Source organism: Ciconia boyciana, chromosome 4 (assembly GCF_034638445.1).
Source record: "Ciconia boyciana chromosome 4, ASM3463844v1, whole genome shotgun sequence".
In the NCBI taxonomy this organism is placed as follows: Eukaryota; Metazoa; Chordata; class Aves; order Ciconiiformes; family Ciconiidae; genus Ciconia; species Ciconia boyciana.
The window spans coordinates 102,346,138-102,370,598 of record NC_132937.1 but is presented as its reverse complement, the minus strand read 5'-3'; the positions used below and the strand labels follow the sequence as shown (position 1 = coordinate 102,370,598).

At 52.4% G+C, this 24,461-nt stretch overlaps 1 protein-coding gene across 4 annotated transcripts in view; it reads right to left on the bottom strand.

Annotated features, from left to right (window-relative positions):
- ZCCHC7 (zinc finger CCHC-type containing 7) overlaps nucleotides 1–5,080 on the bottom strand; it is a 121,072-nt gene extending 115,992 nt beyond the window's left edge. The window contains exons 1-3 of one of the 4 annotated variants that reach the window (XM_072860858.1): nucleotides 5,023–5,080; nucleotides 3,912–3,951; nucleotides 1,133–1,263 (exon numbers count right to left, since the gene is read on the bottom strand). In XM_072860858.1, coding sequence (XP_072716959.1) covers nucleotides 1,133–1,142 — 10 coding nt within the window. In that variant the 5' untranslated portion in view covers nucleotides 1,143–1,263; nucleotides 3,912–3,951; nucleotides 5,023–5,080. Of the gene's footprint in view, nucleotides 1–1,132; nucleotides 1,264–2,652; nucleotides 2,672–3,911; nucleotides 3,952–4,050; nucleotides 4,499–5,018 lie in introns of those variants that run through there. The other 3 variants (XM_072860860.1, XM_072860859.1, XM_072860861.1) reach the window with 3 other exon arrangements.
- Nucleotides 5,081–24,461: the final 19,381 nt, after the last annotated feature.

Below are 24,461 nucleotides of genomic sequence, written 5' to 3'. Positions count from 1 at the left end.
CAAACTAAACAAACTACTTTTCCCACAAAAATAAACAAAGCAAAACCACATAAAACATGAGCGCACAAGCAGGAAAATACAATGCTTACAGAAAATCCATATGCTGTACCCTTTTCTATTTAGGCTTCCAAGAGATCAGCATACATCATTCAGTCTCACCTGCACAGCTAAAGAAGTCACTTTGGTCATCGCCAGCTGAGATGATGTCCAAAGACCATCAGAACCCTACTCATCCACGCACACGCTCAGCTCCGCTATCTCCTAATACACTCAAGTTGGTTTCTAACCTTCAAATACAGTCCTAAAACTTAACAAGTGGAGGTTATAGAATCTGTTTTAAAAGCTCTCCTATCCACACGATGAGTATAACCTCCTGGAAACCTTTATACCTGCCAACACAGAACTCTGCTTAGCAGCACAGTGCATGTAGCAATAACCTGAGGATAAGGTGGATATATCTCTATCTGCTAGACTCTGCCTCTCTGATCTGGGTTCTTAGGTAAATGTATTATCTATTATGCCAAATAAAGTATGAAAGAATGCGGTCGGAACTTGTTGGTAATAGATACAGTAAACCTATTTTATAGCAGTATTTAGGTTTGTATGCCATAGATAGGAGGAAAAAGTAAAACACCGGCCACCTGAATGGTTGTAGGTGGTAAAAAAATAAGACAGAAAAGCACCTGACAGACCAATTGAAACACCCATACTTAAACATTTCTCTCAACTTTACATGGGGTCACTCTTTCAAACAGGTCTTAGCCTGTTCCCATCCACGGGGTGAGAATAAAAGCAGAGCTGGCTCCAGTCAAGCACATTTACACAAGTACTAATCTGTGGTTATGGGACGTGAGAAAAGAGACCTTCAGTAATGTAGGAAATGAAAGAGCCCCCCCGAAGCATGCCGCAATTTTAGTGATACTCGAAAAGCCAACTTAATTCAAGCACTCTTTCCTTCCCATTCTGTCACCTACTGTAAAAAGTTACACAAATTAAGTACCTGACCATTGCTGAAAACATGCAGCTAAACAAGACTGCTGTATCACGAGCGTCAAAGAGCGCCCAGGGAGCTGACTCACGGACTCTTCATAACGAAGACGAGTAAGAAGAGGCAGCACTGCATTACACTTACTTTGATCCATCCTCCCCAGAAGCTCAGGTCAAACAAGGGCGGCTCCTCCTCCTCCTCCTCCTCCTCTCAGGTCCACGCACGACTGGAATGATGAAGGGCTCTTCCTCTTGCTCAGCATGTATGGCAGGCCACTGAGAAACGAGACACATCAGCGTCACAACGCAGTCTGAAGATACCTAGTTCCACTGTTCACCATCCTCAAACTCAGGCAATAGCTATGCCCTACCTCTTAATCACAGAGTAAGAATCACCCATTTCAGGTGCCTGACATTAAAGCAGACAAAAAAACACTGCCTCTAGGAAAAGAGAGCTCGACAGACACAGTTGTGCTGTTTTTCAGATTGTCAAAGTGAAGCACTCTCTCACTGTATTCATCCTGATACTCAGAGAAAGACATACCTGACTGCCAGTCTTCAGCAATTTAGACTTCCTTTCACCAGTGAGAGGTTTAGACTATGGGCCATTGTCCTTTTTGCTACCAGCTACACTACGACAAAGACATCCCTCATGTCTGAGTGTGAAAACCACATTAAAAATAACAGTCCTGCACAGACTAGCTGATTTGATAGGTAATACAGACTGCAGAGAGCACAACACATGGACACATCACACTTTGGAACTGGCCTGCCTTACTTTAAAAAAAAAAAGCCCAAACTTCAAAACCACGGGAGAACCCCGTCCCTTCATCAACAGGAATCCCATTCCTACCTGAACCCAGCCCAACTTTCCTCAGAAGTACCTGGCTGCCTCTCTGGTAGGCCCTAAAGTAAGAACAGTTCAGGTAAAGGACTAACGATGTTATAAAAAAATTTAAAAGTCACATCTATCTGAATTCCTTTTAACCATTTCTGAACAAAACTCCAGAAATGGCAGGAGATCATTTTCCCAGATCATTTACAAAGACTGCTTGCCAGCACTTTCATCTAGTCCATTAAAAAAAGCAACATCCCCCACTTGATAAAGTAACAACAGCACAGTGCAGTCAGAAGGGAGGTGCTGACGGTGACTTGCAGGCAGGGAGAAAGAGCACAAACAAGTTAATCAGAACACGCACAGCAGTTTTCAAGTTGCATGCTGGCAGCTACTTCCTCAGCCAAAATTTCAAAGGTGTTTGGGACACTCAGGTGTAACACACGTGCAGAAGGGGCTTTGCGTAAGGGCCAGTAACATGCCCAGGCCAGTCTTTCCCATGCCATTCCTGCCTCACGTACCTTGTTTCTCCCTACCAACTCCTCCTTTCTCCTGCTTAACTTCATTACTTCTGCTGCTCTTACTTTTTCAACTCCTAAAATCTTTCAGAACTCACACAGTAACCTTTTTCTCTCTTCCTCTTGCCATTTGAAATATGCATTCTGCTTAACTTCAAATACTGAGATTTCTTAAAAGAAAAAACTCTCAAACAAACAAACAAGAAATTAATTGCAAAAACGATTACTTTTTCACCCTTTGCAAATATGACTTTTCAGGCAAGTGTACTATTCCCACCACAAATCATCAGCGAATTCCAAATTCTTCCTTACTTTTCTTGCTCTCTGCTTGACCTTTGCAGTAATGTCAAATCTAACACTTTATGACAAAGGCTGCATTGAAAATACAGCAACAAATGTATTCTTTGCTGTCCTAGGAGGTAAAGACAAAAGATAACCCTATCATCAGACTCTCTGTTAGAGATAGGAACAACAATAAAATGGAAAAGAAAGCTCTTTTGAGGAATTACCAACAACTTCCTAAAACCACGAGTATCTATCAGAACAGAGGTCCAGGCATCAGAACGGTAGGAGACATCAACAGACTTTATAGTTGTTTGCAGACTAGACCTTTTCTCAGTTTTCTGTTTACTCATATTTGTGATACACAGACTGCCTCGTACTTCAGACCGTTAAGACATGGCACAGGTACCACCAACACGAAATTGATAAAGAACTTAAACGTTCAAATGCTGTTTAATTAAATCTTTCATTTCAGCTGCTGTTAACTGCTTTTGTACCCTTCATCAGAAGTTGCATACCTCTTTTTTGGGAGAGATAAGCAATCAAAATTATTGTTATTGTTATGAAGCACAGCACCAGACTGAGAATCACATCTTTGTTCGTCTTGCTACCCTACAAAGGTACGCAAATGTCAAATCTGAACGGATTCTTTCAAAAAACCCAGCAATATATGGTTATTATCAGAGTTCACCGTCAGGAGACAGTTTTTGTTCTTTACCTGTATTGCGTTTCTGCACCAAACTTAACACAGTTCTTATTTTGGCTTATGGGGATAACCGAGCTGCAATCAAAGCAGGTGAGAAAGAAACAATTTTCGTTTGCGACCCAAGGTGAGACGTGCAGCTGTTAGACAATTAGAGCAGCTCCCCACACCGATGTGGTAAATCTAGAGCAGAAGTGTCCTCACAGTGACACAGGTAAAAATGTCATGAGGTGGATTCCAGGGCAGCCGTCCCCTTGGTTTTCATGAAGCACACCCTGACAAGTACGTTCTGTACCTGCCGTCTCAGTCTCAAGGAGCCAAGAAAAAGGCAGGCAGCACCATAAAGCTGATCTAATGGCGACATTTGCTATTAGTTATTTTTGGCTAAACTTTGTCCCTCGTTCCTTCCAAGGATAACTTGCGTTGCTCAATGCCGAGATGTAACACTTGTTCTTATGTTGATTTGCTGCATGTTTGAGAAAATGTTTCTTTTCTGAACTTTCTTTAAATACAGTGCAAGTAGGTGTAAAGGAGAGAGGAAAAGCTTTGGAAAAGAGGTAAATGTTTTTCTAGTGGCAAGCTATACCTTCAGGAGGTCACAGGAATATATCTTCCACACCCAAACCCTGGAAAATAACAAAACATCCAAAGTTTACTTCAAGCCTTTCGGAAGATTTTTCCCTCTAGCAGCGTTCAGAACCGTGTTTAACAGTAACTGTGCAAACCTCCTCAAATTACGAGAGTTGCTTTTCCTTAGGTCAAGACTGAGTTTGGTCTGGTGACCTGAACGCAGCGGTGCCAGTGAGCGACACACAAATCCCGAGGGTCTGGAGCAGCCAAGGGGGCAAAAGAGGGGTCAGTTCGCAGGCACACCGCTGACGGCCGCGCTCCGCGGGGTCCCGCCCCGCACCACCTGCAGGCGAGGCCCTAACGGCCCAGACCCGCTCCGCTGCAGGCCAGCCCTGGCTCCGGAGCCCCGCGGGCAGCCCCGCGACCGGCGGTGCGCGCCCTCCCGGGGCTCGCCAGGCACGGGGACACGCTGCAGCCGCAGACAGACACGGACGCCAACGCAGTGACTCGCACATCTGTTTAATGGCAAGCAGGAGGATTTGGACGTAAGGCGCCCGGCGGCCGGAGAGCCCTCGCGAGCGCGGCGGGCAGGGCTCAGCCCCCCCCCCCCGCGCCGCCCCTGCGGCAGCCGCCGCCGGACGCGCTCACGCCGGTCCGAGCGGGAGGGGCTGGGCCGGCGGAGGCGGGCCGGGGCGGCACGGGCCAGGCGGCCGGGCAGGGGCTGCCGCGGGCACGGCGGCGGCAGGGGGGCCGGGCGCGGCTCCACAGCGCGGGGGCTGAAGCGGAGCGGCCTTCCCGGGGCGGCGGAGGGGCTCGGCGGGCGCCGGCCGGGGTGCAGGCGCTCGGGCAGCAGCGCGCCCGGCCGCCCCGGGGCGGAAGGGCCGGGGGCCGGGCCGGGGGCCGGGCCGGGCCGGCAGGGAGCGGGGGCCCGCCGGGGCTCGGAGCCGGCAGGCGGCCCCGCCGGCGGGGGGAGCGCGGGCCCGCCGGGGGCCGGGCCGGGCCGGGCCGGACGGCAGCGGCCGGGGTCCGCGCGGGGAGGCCGCGCGGGGCGGGGCGGGGGGTGCGGAGGCGCGGCGGGGCAGGGGCGGGGGGCGGGCGGGCGGTGCCGACGCCGCTCGCGTACTCACTGCCGGCCGCACCGGGACACGCCGAGCAGGAAGTGGCGGCGCCGCGCCCCGCCCCGCCGGCCGCGTGCTTCCGGCCCCGCCCCCCGCGCCGGCGCCGTCACGCGGGCGCGTGGCTCCGCGCCCCGCCCCCCGCGGCTCGCCCGGGCCCCGCCCCCCGCAGCGGGCGGGGCGGGGCGTGGCGGGCCCGGAGGCCCGCGGCGGCCGCTAGGGGCGCGGCGGGGCCCGGGGCGGCGGCGGCAGCGCGGGGAGCGGGGCGGGGCCGGAGCGGGGGCGGAGCGGAGCGGGGCGGGAGCCGCCCGCCCGTCCCGGAGCCCCGCCGCGCCCCCCCCCCCTCCCCCGAACTGGCCCAGCTCTCGCCCTGCCGCGGCCGCCGGCGCAGCAAGCGGCAGAGCCGGGCTCTGCCCGCTGCCTCGGCCGCCCTGCCCGAGGGGCCTCGCGGCCTGCCGGCGGCCGGCGCCCCGCGGGGTGTCCCGACCCCTCCTGGGCTCCTCACGGGGAGCGGGCTGATGGCGGGACAGCCGGAGCGGCGCTGGCCCGGGCCTGCTGGCGGCGGCGCTGCGCACTGCGGCCTCGGGCCGGGCCCGGAGGGAGGGCGCCGGTGCTCGGGCGTCTGTCGGTGGCTGGTGGCAGCGTGAGGTTGAGGAGAAGTTGCCGTGAGTTGGGTGCGTTCGGAGGGATTTCCACTGCACCCGTTCTGTCTTTAGCTCGGGTCTCTTCCAGGCCTGCAGGAAGCCGCAGAGGTGGACAGGAAGGGGCAGGGGTGAGGGAGGGCGCGCAGCGTGCCTCACCCCCTGCGGCGTCCCGCTAGGAAACAAACCCGTCAAACTGGCTTCCCCACGACCACTCTGTTGCCAGGGTCTTCTGCCTTTGCCACCACCTTTTCTGCTCCCTGAATGGGCCTGTGTGGAGTGCAGCTCCACGGTGAGCGGGACCTAAGCCCTTGCACACCTTTGCGTGCCTGTGCCATGGCAGATGCTCCAGGAAGAGTTGATGAAGAAGGTGCGGTATCTTTGCAGACCAAGGAAGGAAAGGAAGTGCATTCAGGCACGGCTGCCTGCAGGAAAGCAGAGAGCTGGCTGAGGAAGAAGTGGTCGTTAGGGTGCAAAGAGCCTGAGCAACTTCAAGGCTGATTGCCCTCGGAGGGGTGGACTTGGACATAACTGTGAACCATCAAAAGAATCTGCTGAGGATTGCCAAGGACAGGGCTGAGACTGGCAACAACCAAGTTATGGGGTTTGATGGATGCCCTGGAAAATTTGAGCCTCTTGTCTGAACTAACTGCCAAATTTAATCAGTTTAACTAGATTTTTCAATCCCAAGCAGCGGCTGCTGTGGAGAAGGCAGAGGATCTGCCCTGTCGTGTTGCAGGGGGGTTCGGAGGAGAAGAAGGAGGAGAAGGGGCACTCTGGGTCAGCGATGACTTTGGCAGAGCTGCTGAATCTCCCTGGCAGTTACCCTGAGCCGGCCTGCTCTGTGCCGCGCTGCCTGGCCCTCGGGCTGCACGGTGCTGGGCACATCCTTTGGCTGCAGGGTGGGCTTCCCTGGCTGGTGATGGCAGCAGAGGAGCTTGCAGGCAGCTCCCACTTGGTCCTGGCAATTACACCACCTGCCTGGCCTTGCCTTTATCCAAGAGTGCAGCAAGGAGTTCTCATGCAAAACTCCTTTCTGTCTGATAATATAAATGATGAATAGGACTGTTTTCTTGTAAGAAAATCCTGTAACAGCTCAAATGACCAAAGTGGGGTACCCCTTCCACGGACGGGACCTGCCGGGCGTGCTGTGCGCCGGTTGGAAGCCTGTTTGGTGCTGCATGGCTTGTGGGTCCCAGCATCTAAAGGCACCCAAGGTTATCAATGCTATCCTCTGTTTCTTATCCTATAATAATTAGCATTTTCAGTGGTACTTTATGGAGTCTTAGTGCCTTTCTTACTGGGATCATAATGAACCAGCACCTCCCAGTGCAAAACAGCTGCCTCTTCCCTGACTTGCCAATACAGGAGTTTTTCTCATTCTCAGTCTGGCAAGGAGAGCAAGTGGTTGTGTTTCTTTGTTTTGCTGCCTTTGCATTTTAGAATGAACTTCTTCCACTCTGGAGGGACACAACAAGCATCGCACATTTTCAAGAATATGCAATTGTATGAGGATTTGCCTGAAACTGGAATGTTCAGTTAAACCCCACTTCATATTTTTCATCTATAAATGGTTTTAGATATCATTGTTTCATAAAACTAAACATTCTGTAAGCTGAGTTTCTGCATCAGACTGCTTTACCTGCTGCTCTGATGGCAGCAGTTCAAAGATCTTCCTATGCAGCTTACTAAAGATTAATAAAAGTGAATGTAAGTAAGAGCTTTTAAGGGAGCTAAAGCAAGCTCCCTCCATGTAAAAGCATGTTTGAGAAACAAAACCCAAATGATTGATAGAAATTCTCAGTGACACCTTGGTACCCACCTGGAGCATGCTGGCAAGTTTAATGTGCTTTCTTTTTATTGTGTTTTGATTTCTAGTTCAAATGCAAGGTAATTCTTTAACGCACTGTGGACTTTCAAATAACTATCTTTTTCCTTTTTCTCTTGAAAGCAAACCTCTGTGCAAATTTAGTTTTCAAATATTCTCTCATGATGATGAGTAATTCTCAGCTTACAGCTTTTGGTTGAATTACTTCCACGGAAGTCTCCATGGGTTTAGCAAGGCCTGCTCTTCTTCACTTGATGCAATGCAGGAGGGGGTTGGTTCTTGCTCAGTGGCCCAGCAGCAGTAACATCGCCACCGCTAGCAGTGGGCCGCTGGCCCTGGCCTGGCTCGTGCTGTCAGGCCGTGCTGTGTGGCGCAGAGCTGGCTAGCAGGCGTCTCTTCTATGATTAGGAATGGGATGACAGCAAAGGCTTTGGGTGCGGGTTGGAAGCGGAGACCCCAGAGACCAGCAGGGATAACTCACCAGTGTTCAGTTACCAGGCGTTGGAAAAGCACAACCTCGAGAGCTGGGAAAAGCCTGCTCCGGCTTTAGGGAAGAGGCGAGGTTTAGGGGAAAATAGGTGAAGCAGCAGCATGGCCTGTGGAAGCAGCCCCTCTGCCTGCCAGCACCCTGCAGCAGCCACCGCCCACAGCCTGTGCACGGACACGGTCCCACGCTGCTGGGAGGGAGAAGACGCCCGGCTCAGCTCCAGGCTCGCCTCTGTTAAGAGCCTGCTCATCTCCGCCTCTGCAGCCAGGGCTAGCAAGCACTGTGGCCAGCAGCGCCAACCGCCAGCACGAGCTGCGCTGCCTCCTGCACTGACGGCGAATGCGGGATGCGACTGGAGGACTGGCTGCCTTGAACACCTAATGGTTCAGCACCAGCTGTGGGCGTGAAGGGTGGTGTTAACGAGTGTGTGCTGCTAATGAATGTCAGTCTTGGTTTTTAAGTTCAAACTGGCCTGATGCATCATTCTTCTGAACGCCCCCATCACAGTGATCTCCAATTCCCTCATACACAGACCCGTACGTGCATTCAGTGGCAGTACTGCTCCTCTTGCTTGCGCAAAGGCCGTCTGACTCTGCACGGTATCAGATGGCTGCTTCCCTGGGTGGCTGCTCCTTGCTGGCCCTTGGCAGAGACCTCAGCATGGTCCGACGCTGTGCCAGCACCCCTCCTCCACCAGGTGCCAGGGATTCCCCCCTGCTGGGGGCTGCCAAGTCCAGCAGCCCAGCAGAGGAGAGGCTGCCACTGCGCTGTGTCCCCGGGACCAGGCAGGAGTGAGGCTGAGCTCATTTCCAATGGGCACACGGAGGGGGGAGAGGGAGAGAGGCATGCAGACACAAGCAGCGCCACTGGCCTCGTCTGGTTCCCTTCTCTGGCTGCTCAAGATGCAGGTCCCTTAGTGGAAAACATGCACGTATGCGTGTGTGCGTGCATACGTATGCAGGTACGTACATACATATATACACAGACCATGCAGGTCTTGCCAGTAGCTGGCCTTAGCCAGCCTGCCCAGTAGCTGTGCCGCAGTGTCCCCAGCTGCTGCGCGCAGACACACGTGCACCAAGCAGGTCCAGGCTCGCTGTCCCTCACTAGTGCGCTCTCAATGCTCCGGTCTCTCCAGTATCCGCCTCTCTGACACAGGGCTCCCAAGCCTTCTGTCCTTGCTGGCCAGCACAGCTTTACTTTTGGTAGCGATTGCCCTTGCCAGCGCACGCCTGCAGAGCAGGGACACACCGCGTCTCTCCAGGTGCTGCACCACCGCACGTGGCCCCTGTGATCTAGGGTCCGACTCCTCTGGCCAGCTCTAAGACCTCCATATGTGCACATAGCATAGAGAGCCCCTGACCCAGGAAAACAGACAGATGTCCCATTTAATATTGCCAAACAAGTTCATATTAGAGTCTGCATAGTGTGCTTCTGCTTTCATGAGCTTAACAGGCCTGATATGCTCATGAAAGGTAGCAGTGGGGACTCGTGCAGGGCATCCAAGAAGTGCGAGAGGCGAGCAGGAATGAGCAAGTGAATGCAGGGAGCCGTGGGAGACTTCAGCTGGATCTGCTGCTGCGGGAACGGCCGTGTGCCCGGTCACCCTGCAGCCCTGGAGCAGGTCCTCTGTCCCGCACCGGGACAGGTGCCCGCACAGCGCCCTCGAGGCCAACAGTGCCGCTGACCCCGCAGGGTGGCTTGCTTGTACAGACAGACATGTGCGCACTGATGCGTCCACTGAGCCCAGAGCTTTCATTTTTCATTTCATTTTTTGTAGGCCTTTCAGACTTTGGGGGTTTCCTTAATGCACTGCTAGTACTCTATTTTCAACATTACTGGCATGTAATTACAACCTGCATTTTGCCTCTGGGAACGTTAGCACAAGCATGTACGTGTTGGCTGCCAAACTGCCTCTTGACGGGCAAAATGATCTGATTCTCTGATCGTCTAGGCTTTGGGTCAAGAAAGAAGGAAAGTGAACAAAAAACAACCCACAAGTATGAAGGTTTATCTTCTAGCAGAGAGCAAGCAGACCCTGGGAAGAGTCAGAAAGACAGCTGTGATACCTGATACTTGCAACAGGTACTTTTCTCTGATCTAATCATGCTACCTTTCAATACAAAAATGTTTTTACTACCTCTGGATATTACAAAACCTTCTCAGATAATTATTTGTTGTAAAACATTTGCTGTTGACATGATTAAAGGATGAGCTGGAATTGCAAAATGTTACACAAGTGTGAGGGCCCTGAGGACACCAATAGACTGTATTGACCTGAGGCTGTGTCTGACCCTGGCTCCCCTCACCAGGCCTGATCCTGACCCCTGCGTGCAAGCTGGCATCCCGTCCCAGCCTTGCCCTGTCCCCATCCCCATGGAAGTGCCCAAAGACCAGGGCTAGGACTGCCCCCGTGCCCCCTGGCTCCCCTGCTCCTGGCTGGGGCAGTGGGGTGGGCACTGGCCACCAGGCCCTGCCCTGCCAGGGCAGCTACTGAAATGGTGTAAAATACGTGTTCGGAGAAAGACCTCACGTCAGGTACCTTTCCTCCGAGTATTTCCAGGAAACAAAATTCTGTATTTCTAGAATAAGCAGCAGAAAGATTAGAGGATTTGGGTTTAGCACTGACTACAGTGGTATTTTACGCTTGCAAGAACTCATTCTTGCCAAATTTGACCTTGAAAGGAAGTTTCTTTCTGGTGGTGTCATTGCGGGAAGTCAGCAACAGCCTCTGATGCATCCTGCACACGGCTGCCTGTCCCCATGGGCTTGTGCTCTCCCACGGTGTCCTGGGGCCACCGCTGCTCTGGGGACACAGTGAGCTGACAGCAGCCTCTGCAGCCCACCAGTGACCAGTTCTCCTCTGTGCTGTCAGTTCACGAGCCCCGTCTGGGCCGTATGTCTATATATGGGACTACCTTGTGATGGATGCTTGAAGGTTGGTCTTAATATGGTTTGTATTGCTTTGGTTTGCGTCAGTGTTGATGGGTACAAACAAACCAGCGCAAACTTTTTCACCAAATGCGTGCCAACAGCATTCACTATTAGCCGCACCAGGTGGGAGTTAGTGTCTTCTCCAGATCTTCCAGGACAGCTTCTCTAGTCCAGCCAGTTCTGTGTGCCGATGAGGTCATCAGGAGCCAGAATGGCTTTTACTGAGCTTGACTGGAAAGCGGTCGCAGCTTTAGGAGGGCACTGAAGCACAGTGGTTTAGGTGTGCACGGAATTTCTGAATGTCATACGGCATAGGAAAAGCAAGGCCACATGTTTGCCTTCATCTTGTTTGTCTCTCCTTGAGCAAACAGCCCCCATCAGAGCTTTTATGTCGTATTGTCCAAGTGCATCCATCCTAGATGGGGAAGTGCCACAGCTCCCTTTTAGATGTGCTGCAGGGTACTTTGCTGCTGCAGAGAAGCAGAGAGTTGCCTGCAGAAATGTTGCCTGCAATGGGATTCATACGCGATCCTCAGGCACCAGCGTTTTCACCCTTGCACCCCTTCTCTCTCGGGCACATTGAGTCCTGCTGCTGCCTGTGCTTCTGAGCTCTGTTTCTCAGGAGGAGTGATGAACTCCACCTGCCATGCACCTGAACCCAGTTCAAACTGTTCACCTCCTCCCCTGAACAGCCCGTCTTTGGCCTGCCAATGACTCAATGACATGAGAGGAGAGGACCTCAGCACAGAGATTTCGGTTCTGATGCTCATACGTGGCCAGTAGGCGAGGGGGTGGCACCCCCTTTCCATCCTGTTGCTGGTGCTGTGAGACATCCGTGGTCGTGTTCTGCGCGGCTTGCAGAGCTGCACTCCTGCCCTGGAGAAAGTCCTCTCTTCCTCCACAGCTTGCAGCTTTCATAAGACTGAAAACAACCCTGTCTCCTTCTTACCTCACGCCATAGCGTCGGCCGTAGCTGACTGCTCAAGGCATCTTTTGCAAGGGCAGTGCAGCGCAGTCCAGGCTGTGCCTGCAGCACAGTGTGGGCATCCTCCACGCTGAACTCCAGCCAGCGGATTCCCCTGCATGCCGCAGTACTGTCTTCCCGCTGTGATTTGCCCAGACCCCCCGAGAAGTCACTGGCCATGCAGGGAAAGCAGCGTCCATTCTCCCATGCCCAACAGTGCTGCCCTGCACCCCTGCAGCGTCCTTCCCCTCCCCACTTGCCTGCCCTTTGGGGAGTGACCAAGTGGCCGCACAAACCCAGCAAGAAGAAACAGGCATGCCAGAGTCTGTGGGGAAATCTGTGTGGGTTGCAGAGAGGGAGCCTTTGCAGCATCTCCAGCTGCTTGGGGGACACTCCAGGTCCCCTTGAGTCTTCCAGATCACAGGAGTCCGGTGGAGACCGTCGTTCTTCCAGCACAACCTTTATGTGCTTAAAAAAGAAAAGGGAAGAAAGAGGGAAATTTTCCATATATGTAAACTGGCAATTTACAGTCCAAATGCCAGTAGGTGGCACCCAAGAATGTGCAGCATTGTTCGTAGCCTTTGTGCAAGCCTGGCTGCTTGCACCACAGACGTCTTCAGCCTCTGCTCTCCTCGGAGCACCAGGGAAGCCTGGAGGGCTCTGCTGCTCGGATGGAGAGCTGCCAGAAAGGACCCCGGGCAAGAGAAGTGCTGATTTTCCTTTGCTTCTTATCAAAGCGTGTTTCTGAGCGCTGTAGGAAACAGCACGAAGGGATCCAGAATTAGTCTCAACAGTGTTACTCATCAATAAGGTGTCCATGTCAGGATGCTGTTTTCTGTTGCTTGTAACTTTGCTAGCCCTTTTTAGCCCTGTGAGGTGAAATGGCCTCCAAGAGCTGCTGCTTCACCTGGCATTCCTTTGAGAGTTTACAGCTGGAAGGAGCTGCCCTGTCCAAGAGCATCACTGCAGAAAGTCACAGGAGTCTTGGCCACATTGAAAACTTTGTGCAATGTTTCTTCCAGTCTGGAAAACTGTGAGAATGTGACTGAAGAATGCAGGTGTGCAAGGAGGTCGATTAATTGTGCACAGGCAATCATCTCGTTTTTAAGCGCTTAATTTTGCAATCTTGTTGAGTGCTATTTTTACCTGGACTCATTGAATGAGATGGGTTGTACTTGTTTCTCGTTACCTGTGCTAAGGGAAGTTGTCTGTGACCCAGCGTAGGCTGCTTCCTGACAATCATGCTGTTTTCGTCCAGCAGCTGCAACTGATGGTATTTTTTGTGTTGGGCGTCTGGGCCTGTGAACTCCATTTTCGTCTGTCCTGATCCCGTAAAATACATAAACTTTGAGGTGATGAACCACTCCTCCTCCCTGAAGTTCAAAGGGGGACCTGCCGCACTGTGCCAGGCAGGAGCAGGCAGCGCCGTCTGCACCGGCCTCACGCAGAACCTGATGGGATGCAGCTGCAGGAGGCCTGAAACGGTTCTGGAAACACTGGGCAAGGAGGCAGGGGGAGGCAGGGAAGAGGGGGGAAACAAGGGAGAATAAGAACAGCTAAGCCAGGACAGGGAAGAGTGGCAGACATCTGCCATTGCAGTTGCCATTTTCCCATCTTGCCACCCATTTCAGTGTCAGAAAGCTGCATTGCCCAGGTCACAGGAACAGCACTTTCAAAAGGCTTTGCACTGAAATGGCATGAATATCATAGATGCTGAACCCTCACAGGCCTCGGGTACTCAGTGGCCTGCCCCAGCAGGGTCCCACTTAGGAAACCTTCATAACAGCGCGGAAGCTATGCATGGCTCCCAGTGCCACTGGATCTGGGCGCAGACCACAGGGACATTTATCAACATGCTGCATTTGGACCTGTGGAACCTCCTAAGCTGCAGCCCATCATCATCCTCAGCCGAGTGCAGCAGGGACAGGAGCACTTCAGAAGTTAATTAAATTCCCACCCCCCACCCGATCTGCTCCTCCTCTTCCCAACGCTCCACTTCGCTGCTTCAAACCGAGCAGTGGGACAGGGGAGGGAGTGTAATTATTTAGCTCCTTAGAGCTAATATAGTGCTTCATAGCTTGTTAATTACAGTTTCAGCTGTGCTAATCAGTGGAGGACCAGAAGAGCATGGGGGGAGTGGGGGGCACAGGCCGAGGGAGGGGAGGGACTCGGTGAAGTTGGGAAGAAGCCACAAGGACTGACAGCGGGGAAAAGGCAGAGTGAAATGGGGCAGAGGACCAGGGGTGCCGGCAGCTAGGAACCCAGGCAAAAGAGCAGCAGGGAGTGGGAAGCAGCTGGGAAGCAGAGGGAGACAGAGAAAAGAGGGGAAAGGCAGAGCTGTGTAGGGGTAGCAGTGTGATTTATCTGTGGAGGGTGACGGGCACACAGGTTAGGCACCAAGGGGTGCTGTGCACTGGCATCACCAAAGCATGTCCTTCGTGCCCACCTTACCTTCTCTGGCAGAGCAGGTAAATGACCAGGCTCTGAATCCAAGTGCTGCCAGTGACTGTCCTGCAGTGCAGTTGGGTGGGGATTGGTTTATGGAGGACAGAATGGCTTTCCCAACATATTGACCCTTGTCAGAGAAAGTATTTCCTTTCCTCAATCATCCTAACTTTCTCACTAAATGAGCAAAATAATTGCAACGGTGTTCTGCCTGTCTCCAAATTCCAGCAAGTAAGAATCCTCAGCATTTTCAGGGCAAAAAATCTCAACATCCCTCGTCCGATGAAGAGCTGAAGCCCTCTGAGGGACACGCACGGCACCCCAGTCTGCTTGGTACGTGCAGCACTGCCGGCACCGCAGAGCCCCTGCCAGCTGCCAAACACCAGACCTCAGACAGGAACCGCGAATAAGCAAGGCTGCTGTTTTCCCTCTCGTCTGCAGGGTCGGTGCCCAGGTGCCCCAGCACGATGTGGGGTGAGCCATGCTGGCTGCACCGGGCAGCGCCCTTGGAGCAGGCAGAGGAGGCTGAGGGGCCGTGGCAGCTCCGTGCTGCCGTGCGGAGGGCTGCACCACAAGCCTTGGGAAGACAGGTCGCACTGCCTCACCCGCCTCTCCCACTTGCTCTGCTGTCTTGGTGGAGGGAACGTGGACCAAGCAAGTAAGGAGAGAGCTGTCCATGCGCTCCCCTCGCCCCTGGGGCATCCCCCCGCTAGGGAACAGCGTTTCTGCTGCCCCCTGCTCTGAGGGTCCTGGGCTTAAGGGAAGGGGATTGCCCTTCTGGACATGCACAGTTTCCAAAGATAGCTTACTTAAAAGAAGGTGTTGGAGGGAAGAATGTGCAGGTCCTCTGTGGAAAGCCATTTTGGGCTTATCTATAGCTTCTGAAAAGAACACGTGCGAATTTCCTCTTTTGACAGAAGTGAAAGGACAATTCAGAGCCAGAAAAGACTCTGTGCTCAAAGACTTGATGCCGCACTGCCAATAGTTTTTAACTCTGACTTCATGATTTCCATTTTCTTTTGGCAGCTCCCAGTCTCTGTTTCTCTCCTTTTTCTGGAAAATTTCCCTTAAGGAACCACCAGTGATGGCCCAGGAGACAGCGTATGAATGCTTTGCATTATGTAATGCTTTGACATTTGGCATTCCCATGGCATTATCCCCCATCAATGCAGAATAAGTTGTCAGAGCATGAAATTGGTATTTTTACATATTCTTAATGTACAGATGTCAGTCTGAAAGCCATGCAGAAGCATTATGATTAAATTCTCTGTTTCATTCTCTGCCTATGCACAGATCTGTTTGGGAGATTTCTTTCCTTTTGGGGGGTTATAGAGAAAAGGCACAACCTTTAAAAGTAGTAATTCTACTTAGCTTTCACCTTTTGATAGTGATACTAAGTTTAAGACATTGTGCACTGAATGCAATATAGACTTATAAATCCAGAGCAGTAGTGTTCAATTTTTAGCACCTGTGTTCCTGGCATGGTAGCAGAAAGTGAACAACAAGTACCAGATGCATAAAGGGAATATAATCAGTGACCCAGTTTCTGGTGCCAAATATATCAACATGTTCCAAATCAAATCTGCTCAGAGTTTACAAGTTTGTTATTCTACGTTAATTACCATGTAAGAATGGCAGACCCTTATGGGAGGATTAGTATGCCTAAACATAATGTACATGGAGAAAGAAGAGGAAGGGCATGACTCAGGATCCACCTAGGACTCCAAATTGCTTGATTTGCTTTGTTTGATCACAAATACATAAAGAAGAGGAGCTCTTGAAAGTCACATGCTTGGAGGCAAATCAGCTGCTCTGCCCTCTGCCGTCAGCCCCTGTTTCAAGGACCTGTGCTGAAACAGAAGCCGATATTGGTGCAAAATGATACAAGGGTCGGTGCAGTCTCCATCGTTGGGAGCTTCCAAGACCACTCTGGGTAAAGCCCTGAGCATCCTGGTCTGGTCTCATAGCTGACCCCTCACTTCCCGAGGTCCCTTCCAGCCTGAACGGGGCTGTCACCCTGTTCTCCTGTAGGCAGAAGGTTAGAGCAAGAGGATGTTCAGCTCTTGCATGACAGACCTTCCTGCTGGAGTTCTTCTTAGTGTTTGTCCAAAGAGCTCATAAGGTTGTGTGGACTTGCATCCTGGAGCTGCTGCTTACCATGCTTTTATGTATGTCGAGAGTCCATGTGCATCTGCAGGGTTATAGGAGGAGCCCACCTGCTCAGCCAGGATTGCAGTTTACAGTGAAATCAGGAGAGAGGCCAAAGGCCTGACTTCTCTCCACATATACCAGGAAACAGCCCATGACTATTTTTAGCTGGATTTCCCTAAAAAATGAGTTATGCAACTATGTCATCAGTGGTTGCTTGCTGCTCTTCCCTATCCTGCCCTCTACCCTCCCAGAAGCTTGTGCTGTACAGGCTATGAGCTCTGGTCAAACACACCAGACTGGTGAGGAACTTGAGAGGAATTGAACTCTTCTGGCTTTTCATTAAATACAACATCTATGTGGAGAAGAGAAAGGCAGACTAGTGTCCTCGCTGGTCACAGGGCTCCAGAATGAGCTCAGCAAGGGTCTGTGTGGCCTCCTGGCTTGGACATGGTCTAGGACCAGCCAGACCGCAAGCTGCCTCTAGCTCACTGCTAGTTCGAGGGGGTGAGGATGGGTTGGGAGTGCTGTTGAAGGATGCTGGGGAAACAGGAGCTGTGAAATGGTAAATGCTGTGGACACAGGAGTGGAGAGGAAGAGGAGGTTGCACAGAAAGCCAGATGTGATGAAGGCAACTGGGTTTATTGGGGTGTTATAGGGAAAAAAGTTGTAGACTTCGTTAGTTCCATTAGTTATTGGTGAAATTGCTAATTGATTACATTATTACTAAAAATTCGCTAGCATGAATAAATATGATGGCACTTGGGCTTGGTTTTCAGCACAAAATGTACTCCTGGAGACAGTTCAGGAGCAAGTTTGGAAAGACCAATTCAAGTCACAGACACGGCACAACGCTAGAAGAGTTTCAAGACTGCTTTCTGAAGTGGCCATTTATTATGCTCTTAAATTCCCACCTTTGCAACCAAATGGCTCATGAGAGGGTGTGCAGCTGCTGCGAGGGCCTGCCGCATGGTCAGCACAGAAGTTCTAGTTCATGGGCTCTGAGATTGTTTGCAGCCCCCATCCAAACTCTGTCACAGCCAGCAGAAAGTCTGCCGTCGTCTTTTGTGGAGATGGACAAGCACCTTCAGTCTGAGACATTCACATCTCCCGGTGTATACCACCTGCTGCAGTTCATCTGTTTATTTTGAAGGTGATGGACCATTTTCCTCTTTCTTCAGGAGATTCTGAAGTTAAGGGTTGAGCAGGGACTTCCAAGGGAAGTCTCATGGAAGACTGAAGAGGAGTTGCCCCAGGAAAGCCACTTTTTCCACCCAGAGTGAATGTATTTCTCTTCCTGTCCCCTCTGCTCAGCTCCCTGCCTGAACATCAGTCTGACTGGGAAACGCAGCAACCGGGAATTCGGCCAGATAACTACCACCAAGTCCATGGAGATTGCATCCAGCCACTGAGTCCTTTGAGCAGATGCTGTGCCTCTGGTGGTACCTGCCGTCAGAAGTGTTGGGAGCAGAGGAGGATAATCTGCGTGCAGTACCTCCACGCTATTGCTGAAGCCAGTCTAATATGAAATATCTGAATGAGTCTCTTTTGGGAAATGAACCAAAGCCAAGTAGTTTCGGCAATGCTTAAGCAATGCTCCGAGGCTGCGGCAAGATCACCGTCTTGCACATTTGGTCCAGGAAGCAATGGGCAAGACAGCCTTTCGCTATAAGCATGACTTACAGTGATCTACTGTATAACCACAGGTTCCCCTCCAGTGCACTCCACGATGCTGCAGATCTTCTTCAGTAGGTCCAGAAAAAGATGTGCAGAAAAAAATGTGAGCACGAATTGTTTTGCCTGAGAAAGAAAGACACGCTGGACCTTGTGCATCAAGTGGGCTATCATTGCAAGGATCTCAGGGCCTTGTTACCAATGGGATTGTACAGATACAAGTATGTGCTTTACCATCAGGAGCAGGCCGGCAGAGGAGAAAGTAATCCATGCAGTGACTGTAAAAGACCATCCCGAGCTAGTGGGCAACTTCCATTTACTGAAGAAAATGTTTGTTTTCCCAAACAGGGGTATGAAGTTAATCCTCATAAGGAGAAATCTAAGTCCTGTGCTACTCTGCGCAGGATTTCTCCTATTTCATTAAACTCTGACATCTCAGAGGGCAAATCTGCATTGTCACATGTCACTTGTGCTTGAAAAAATGTGCATATCAATGCTTAATACAAGCTTATTTTTCCTTCTTATTTTGCGAGTGTAATTGCGTAGTAAATCGAACTGCGGGCTTTTATTTACTTGTTAGCATTAAGCGTGTGTCAGGCCATATGTTTAAACAAGGGTATTAGCACAGATCTGGAGTAGAGTCAGTCTGTGCCAGCTGAAGACGTAGTCCATGTCTCTCCCTTTACCAGGAAGGTTTGAGGGAAAGGCGATCCGAAGGAGCAATGACTTTAGCTCAGGTTGATAGGCTGGTAAATACCGTAATTTGCAAAGACAGTAGTGTAATATTCCTGGCTGGTTATTCTACCACCGAGATTTTGGTCTCATCTAACATGGCTTTTCTCACGAGTCTTTCTGTCTAGGCTGATGAAATTTTTAATGCTTGCGGGAACAAAATTTCCAGGAGCTCTCCAAAGTGTGCCTCCCTGCTGTGAGACGAGCCGCTCCGATAAGGGGAGGCGAGGACAGAAAACCTGGGAAGCACTGGGACTGCAGCCCTCAGTGGGGGAACGGGCTGCTCCTCGGATGCTGCCCCACAGAACAGATTTCTGTTCCTAGCTGACTTAGCATTGAGCTGAAATGCCTTCTGTTTCTGGGGATCATTATAGACATTTGGGTATTTAAAAATGTGGCAACAATCCTCATGAGCAGGAGGCGTGACCCGGACAACGCAGACCATGCAGCTCCCCTAAACGATTTCCTGGTAGCTCCCTTAGCAATTGATGAAAACACCCCATTTGGGGAAAAATGTAACACACAATGAAATCAATCTTCCTTTAAAGTTTTCCAGCACTACTCAGTAGATCACCCTGGTGGTGAATTGCCCTCACCGTTCAAAACCATATGCCTTATTTCCAGTCTGGGGTTATCATCTGGCATCTCCTCCAGGTGCCGGGTCGTGCTCTAAGTTTGTCTGCTGCACCGAACAGCCCCCTGCGTCAAATTTCTTCTTCCCAAGAAGGAACTTACAGATAGTGCTCACAATCTCCGTGATAACTGAAATGGCCCACGCAGCCTGGGCCCATGAGGTTTCCAATCCTTTCGCCTTGCGTGGCCCTCTCTGCGTCCCTTCCCCGATCCCTCTCTGGGCTGAGCGGGGAAGGGCAGGATGGGCCCCGCCAAGGCAGCACAGAGCCAGTCCGGCACCTCCCCGTGCCGCCACCTCCTGCGACCGTGTGTGACGAGTCAGCGCGGCGTCACCGCGGGAATCCCCTCCACCCGATTCTCCCTCTTCCCCCCCACCGTGTCCTCGCCGGCAGGAGCCTGCCCGCCTGGAGAGGGGTCTGCGCTGCCCGCCCCAGGGTCCTCTGGCTGCGTCACAAGCGTTTTTGCTCGCTCTCACGCAATTTACCAAGCAATCTCTCTGCCTCTCTACCAGAGATTCGCGATTGTTCACCTCGCTCCCACCCCGGGAACAGCATCAGTGGAGATTTTACCTGTTCTGTCACAAAACCAGGAGATATATGAAGGAGTCCCCAAGAGAAGTCATCCTCTTGTGTGTGCTCCAGGCAGATGCAGGTTTACTTCTTTTAGTCTGGCTTACCTTCCTCCTGTGCACAAGGATTTCCAGTTAAACCCAGCAAGTTTTCCAGCTTACCCGCAACTGCTTCTGCAGCAAGGTGAACCCCTCTTGTATTTTCCGCATCCCACATCAGCCCCGCCTTTGGCGCTGGGCCCTGGCTAAGCCAGGAGGAGCGGCTGTGAGAGGACAGACCATGTCCAGCCCTCCCGCCCCTCCTGGGGACTGCAGCCTCTGCGAGGAGCTGGCAGTAAAGAGAGGGGTGTCAACACCCCGTCTCCAAGTCGGGGGGCCTCCAGAACAGCCAGACCTCAGCAGGCAGCACCAGGGGAGGGAAACACACTCGCACCAGGCCAGGGGAGTAAGCCACACGTCCCACTCCATGCAACTCCAGAACCTTCTCCCAGCACCGTGTTTCTTCTTGGTGGCCTTCGTGGTGCTTGTTCATGGGAAGAAGATCCCACCAGAGAACCCCTCATCTCACTCTGAGGATGGGCAGACCAGAAGAGATGATGCTGTTAGGGAGTTAGGGAAGGCAGAGCTAGCTCTCAGGTTCTCCTCACTCCCAAGCCCCTTCCTGCAGACGTTCAGTATTTAACACCCCAGGGTGCTCTGGCTGCTCTGCAGCCAGAGGCAGAATAGCAGCTCATACGGAGCCACCTGGGCAAACCAGCTTGGCCCCAGTGCAAGACAGCACACAGCACATGAACTGCTGCAGTAGGGATTCACCAGGACCCTGGGGAAACCCTCGGACCATGCCGCGCTGGTCTCTGAGCTGCAGGTCAGCACCACCCAGAGTCGCAGGAGTTGCTGGGGTCAGCATCGCCAGGTTGTGTTTCTCTAGGCGTGCTCTGCAGACGTGCAGATCTGCTTTCCCCATGCAGGGTCTACAGACAGAGAACGGAGCCAGGAGATGACCCTGCAGCCCCGACCCCCTGCAGCACCCTGCAGAGCTCAGCTATCGTTCCCTTGGGCATTTGCGAAGCGACGTTTGATTTGAATGACGTTCAGGAGCAGCTGGCTGTTGACAGGGCCAGACCCCAGGTGTCTCGCACGAGGTGTGCAGCAAATAGGGGTAACACAGCCAGTACAGCCAGCGTGGAGGCAAAACAAGCCCAAAGTAGTCTGAGCAGTGCCACATACAAATGTGACAGCCGACGCACTGCCAGAGCCAACAGCTGCTAGTACAGATGCAGCAACTTTAACCACAAGGCCACCTCACAGCCCACTGCCTCTCCCTTCGCTTTTCATTTCAGGAGGACAAACGCAGCAGGAATTGTGTTGTTAACAGTGTCCAGTCAGCCTTAGCCCTGCTTCATTCCTCCTGCCTTAGGCTACAGGGACGGCCTTCCAGGAGTGCTCGTGCCTGTCACCGCACAGCTGCAAGGCGGGATGTGCATGCCGCAGGGGCAGCCCATGGTGGCGTTTCCAGACTCCGATACTTGGGCATCGTCTGGTGCTCATGACCAAAGATCTCTGGATTCACAGTGTCTGTGCCAATTATGGGTGTGAAAAGCTGGCGTGCAAGTGCGTTTGCTGGGCGTAGAGAAGGTTTTTGTGGTGGTGAAGTGTCCACGCGAGAGCAGCTCTGCGCAGCATCCGGTTGTGGCTGCCTTGGGGTGTTTGCTCTCTGCTGTAGAGACCATAGAGGCACATCCCCAGGGACCCTGCGGGAGCAAAACACCATGTGTCCTGTGAAGGCAAATGGGACATGTTAAGCCTAGGCAAAGCAGGCAGTTGCTCAGGGCAGCATGTGGCTGGGGAGGCAAAACTCTCTGCTCTTCGCCAGGGCAGTGGGAAGGCAGCCAGTGATGGCTGCTGCTCTGGCGGGAGGTATCGGGAGGCACAGGGCTGCAGCCACCCCCGAGCTGAGGGGAAGAGAGCTGGTACACGCACCTGCCAGTGCAAGAACATCGTGGTCATGATGATGTATGTAGAACTATTTTAAACGTTGCACGTTTAGCTAATTACATTGCTGAAATAAGTAGCAGCTCAACAGGATGTTGGGCTAGGTATCTACTACTTACTTCAGCAACGGAATTAGCTAAAATTGCTGATCTCTTCAGGGCTACCAAGCCTGTCCAGGTATTGCACATCGCTAGGAGCAGGGTGGTCCAGAATAGCATAAGCGGAAGGGTTTCATATGGCAGCGCTGGAACAAGGTGATGGAGAGGAGGTGTCTCTACTCGATGATCTTAAAGGTCTTTTCCAACCTGATTGATTCTATGATTCTATGATTCTAGAGGCAGCTAGAGGAAGCAAATAGCGGGTCTGTTTAGTGGAATTCCCTGCATTTAGTAGACGAGAAATGTCTCTGAAAACCTCTTAGGCATGTCTTTCCTGTGCTGGAGAGACAGACTGGCTGCTCGCCAGTGGGCAGACAGGCTACACTGTGTGTACAGAACATGACAGTCCTGATGTCAAGTGCCGGTGTTTAGGAAAAGACCCACATTCTGGTGACCTGCTGAACCTCCCTTCTTTCTCTGGGAGGCCAAAGCCAAGGCCAAAGCCAAGGCCGAAGGGGAAGGCTTTCCCGGGACGCCCTGTTCAGACCAGGCTGAGACAGGCTACTCATTGACCTTATGAAACCAACACATGGCTGGGCCAGGGAGAGGAAAGAAGTGGAAGGAAGACAAGATGCTGCTCAGTATAAGTGGAAATTTGGGTGTTTGAGCAGCCAGTTGCCTAATCTCTGCTGATCATATGCGAACCAGCAGTTTACAGTGTCCTCGAATACGTATGGCTTTCCACAGGGAAAAGTAGCTGTATAAACCTGAAGAGTCTGCTACCGCAAAAGTGTGATGCTCTCATGGTAAAAACGGGTCAAAGTAGTGCTCTGAAGCAAAATAATTCAAAAAAAAAAAGTTGTGGTAGGAATACCGCAATGATTGTTATATTCTTGAGAAACAATTACTTTTTATTAAAGCTTTTTCAGAAAACAAACACACAAACAAACCACGCCCCCCACCCCAAACCAAACCAAACCATAATCTGAGTCTTATACATGGTGTGGAAAATTTCAGCCCAAACTCTTAAAATCTGGCGAAGGTGTAAGCAACTGAAGATCTTATGGGAAGTTAAGACTGCGCTCAGTTAGGCAGTGAAGCTTGAATCACTTATAATTAGGCAAGGAAACGTGTGTATACCGGAAACTATACAAACAAGCTATTAATAGCTGCTTCATTTTCACCATTCTCCAGCCAGCAGTTAGGGCCAGACTGGTCTTGGAGCCTCGCTGGCGGTGCTTGGGCTGGCCCCCGCGGTGAGGCGCAGCCGCCCTCGGACCCTGCCCTGCCGTGCTGGCGTGGTGCCTGGCCCCGCTTTGTCCTCGGAAGGTCCCGCAGCCACGTGGCATTTCTCGGCGCAGCCTGCGCAGCCAACAGCCAGAGGCTTTCCACGGATGACAGAAGGGAAGCTGACACAGGGACTCTAAGCACCGTTTCCCGTGGTAAAGTAGATGTCCGAAGGGGACACGCAGGTGGTGACCCAGTATTTTTCCTAGGTGATACGTCCCTTCCCTCTTGGCTCACCCAGCAGCCCAAGACCATGGCCGAAGCAGGACAGCATGCTGCAAAAGGCTTGTTCTGGAAATGTGACGCAGATGTTCATATCCCGTTACCCTGCCCACCCGTAGAGCAAGGCCAGGAGACATTTCTGGTAGCGAGTGGCTTTGGTCTGCTTTGCTACGATGCTCCTCACAGATTCCCCATAGCGCCCGTGCAGCTGCTGGCGTTCATGAGAGCTGAACGATGGCGGTTCCTGAGCTGTGGGAGACAGGAGAGGGAGCTCCCACCTCTGCCTCCCATGTGCTGGACGTTAAGTGGGCAGAGACCTCCCAGGGACTGGGATTGTTCACTGGACCTCCTGCCCACCTCCCCGACTACATCTGGTCCACAGGTCAGCACATGGAGAGCTTTGACAAAAAATGTGTTCATCAAATATCAACGTGGCCCCAGGAATAACAGAAGGAAAGGGCAGGTGTCTGCAGTGCGGGGAGCTGGAGGGCCACCGTCAGGGCAGGGGACAGACCTGCCTGGGAGCAGGGACCAGCGCAGCCCCATGGCCGCCCGGATGTTCCCAGGGAGGCAGAAAGTGCAGTTGGTGCTGATCAAGCACACGATGGTGCATTCCGTCCCTCGTGTGCAGGACCTGTCCCATTTACAGGACCCAGGGATTCGGGTCTTGATTGCTGGGTGGCACACGACACCCGGAGGTGTCAGTCCTCTCTGTTCTCCTCCCACTGTTTCAGCTGCAGCCACATCAAGTGTCCGCAGCTTCCCGGGTGGACCCGTGGTCTGTCTCTGGGTAGGGGC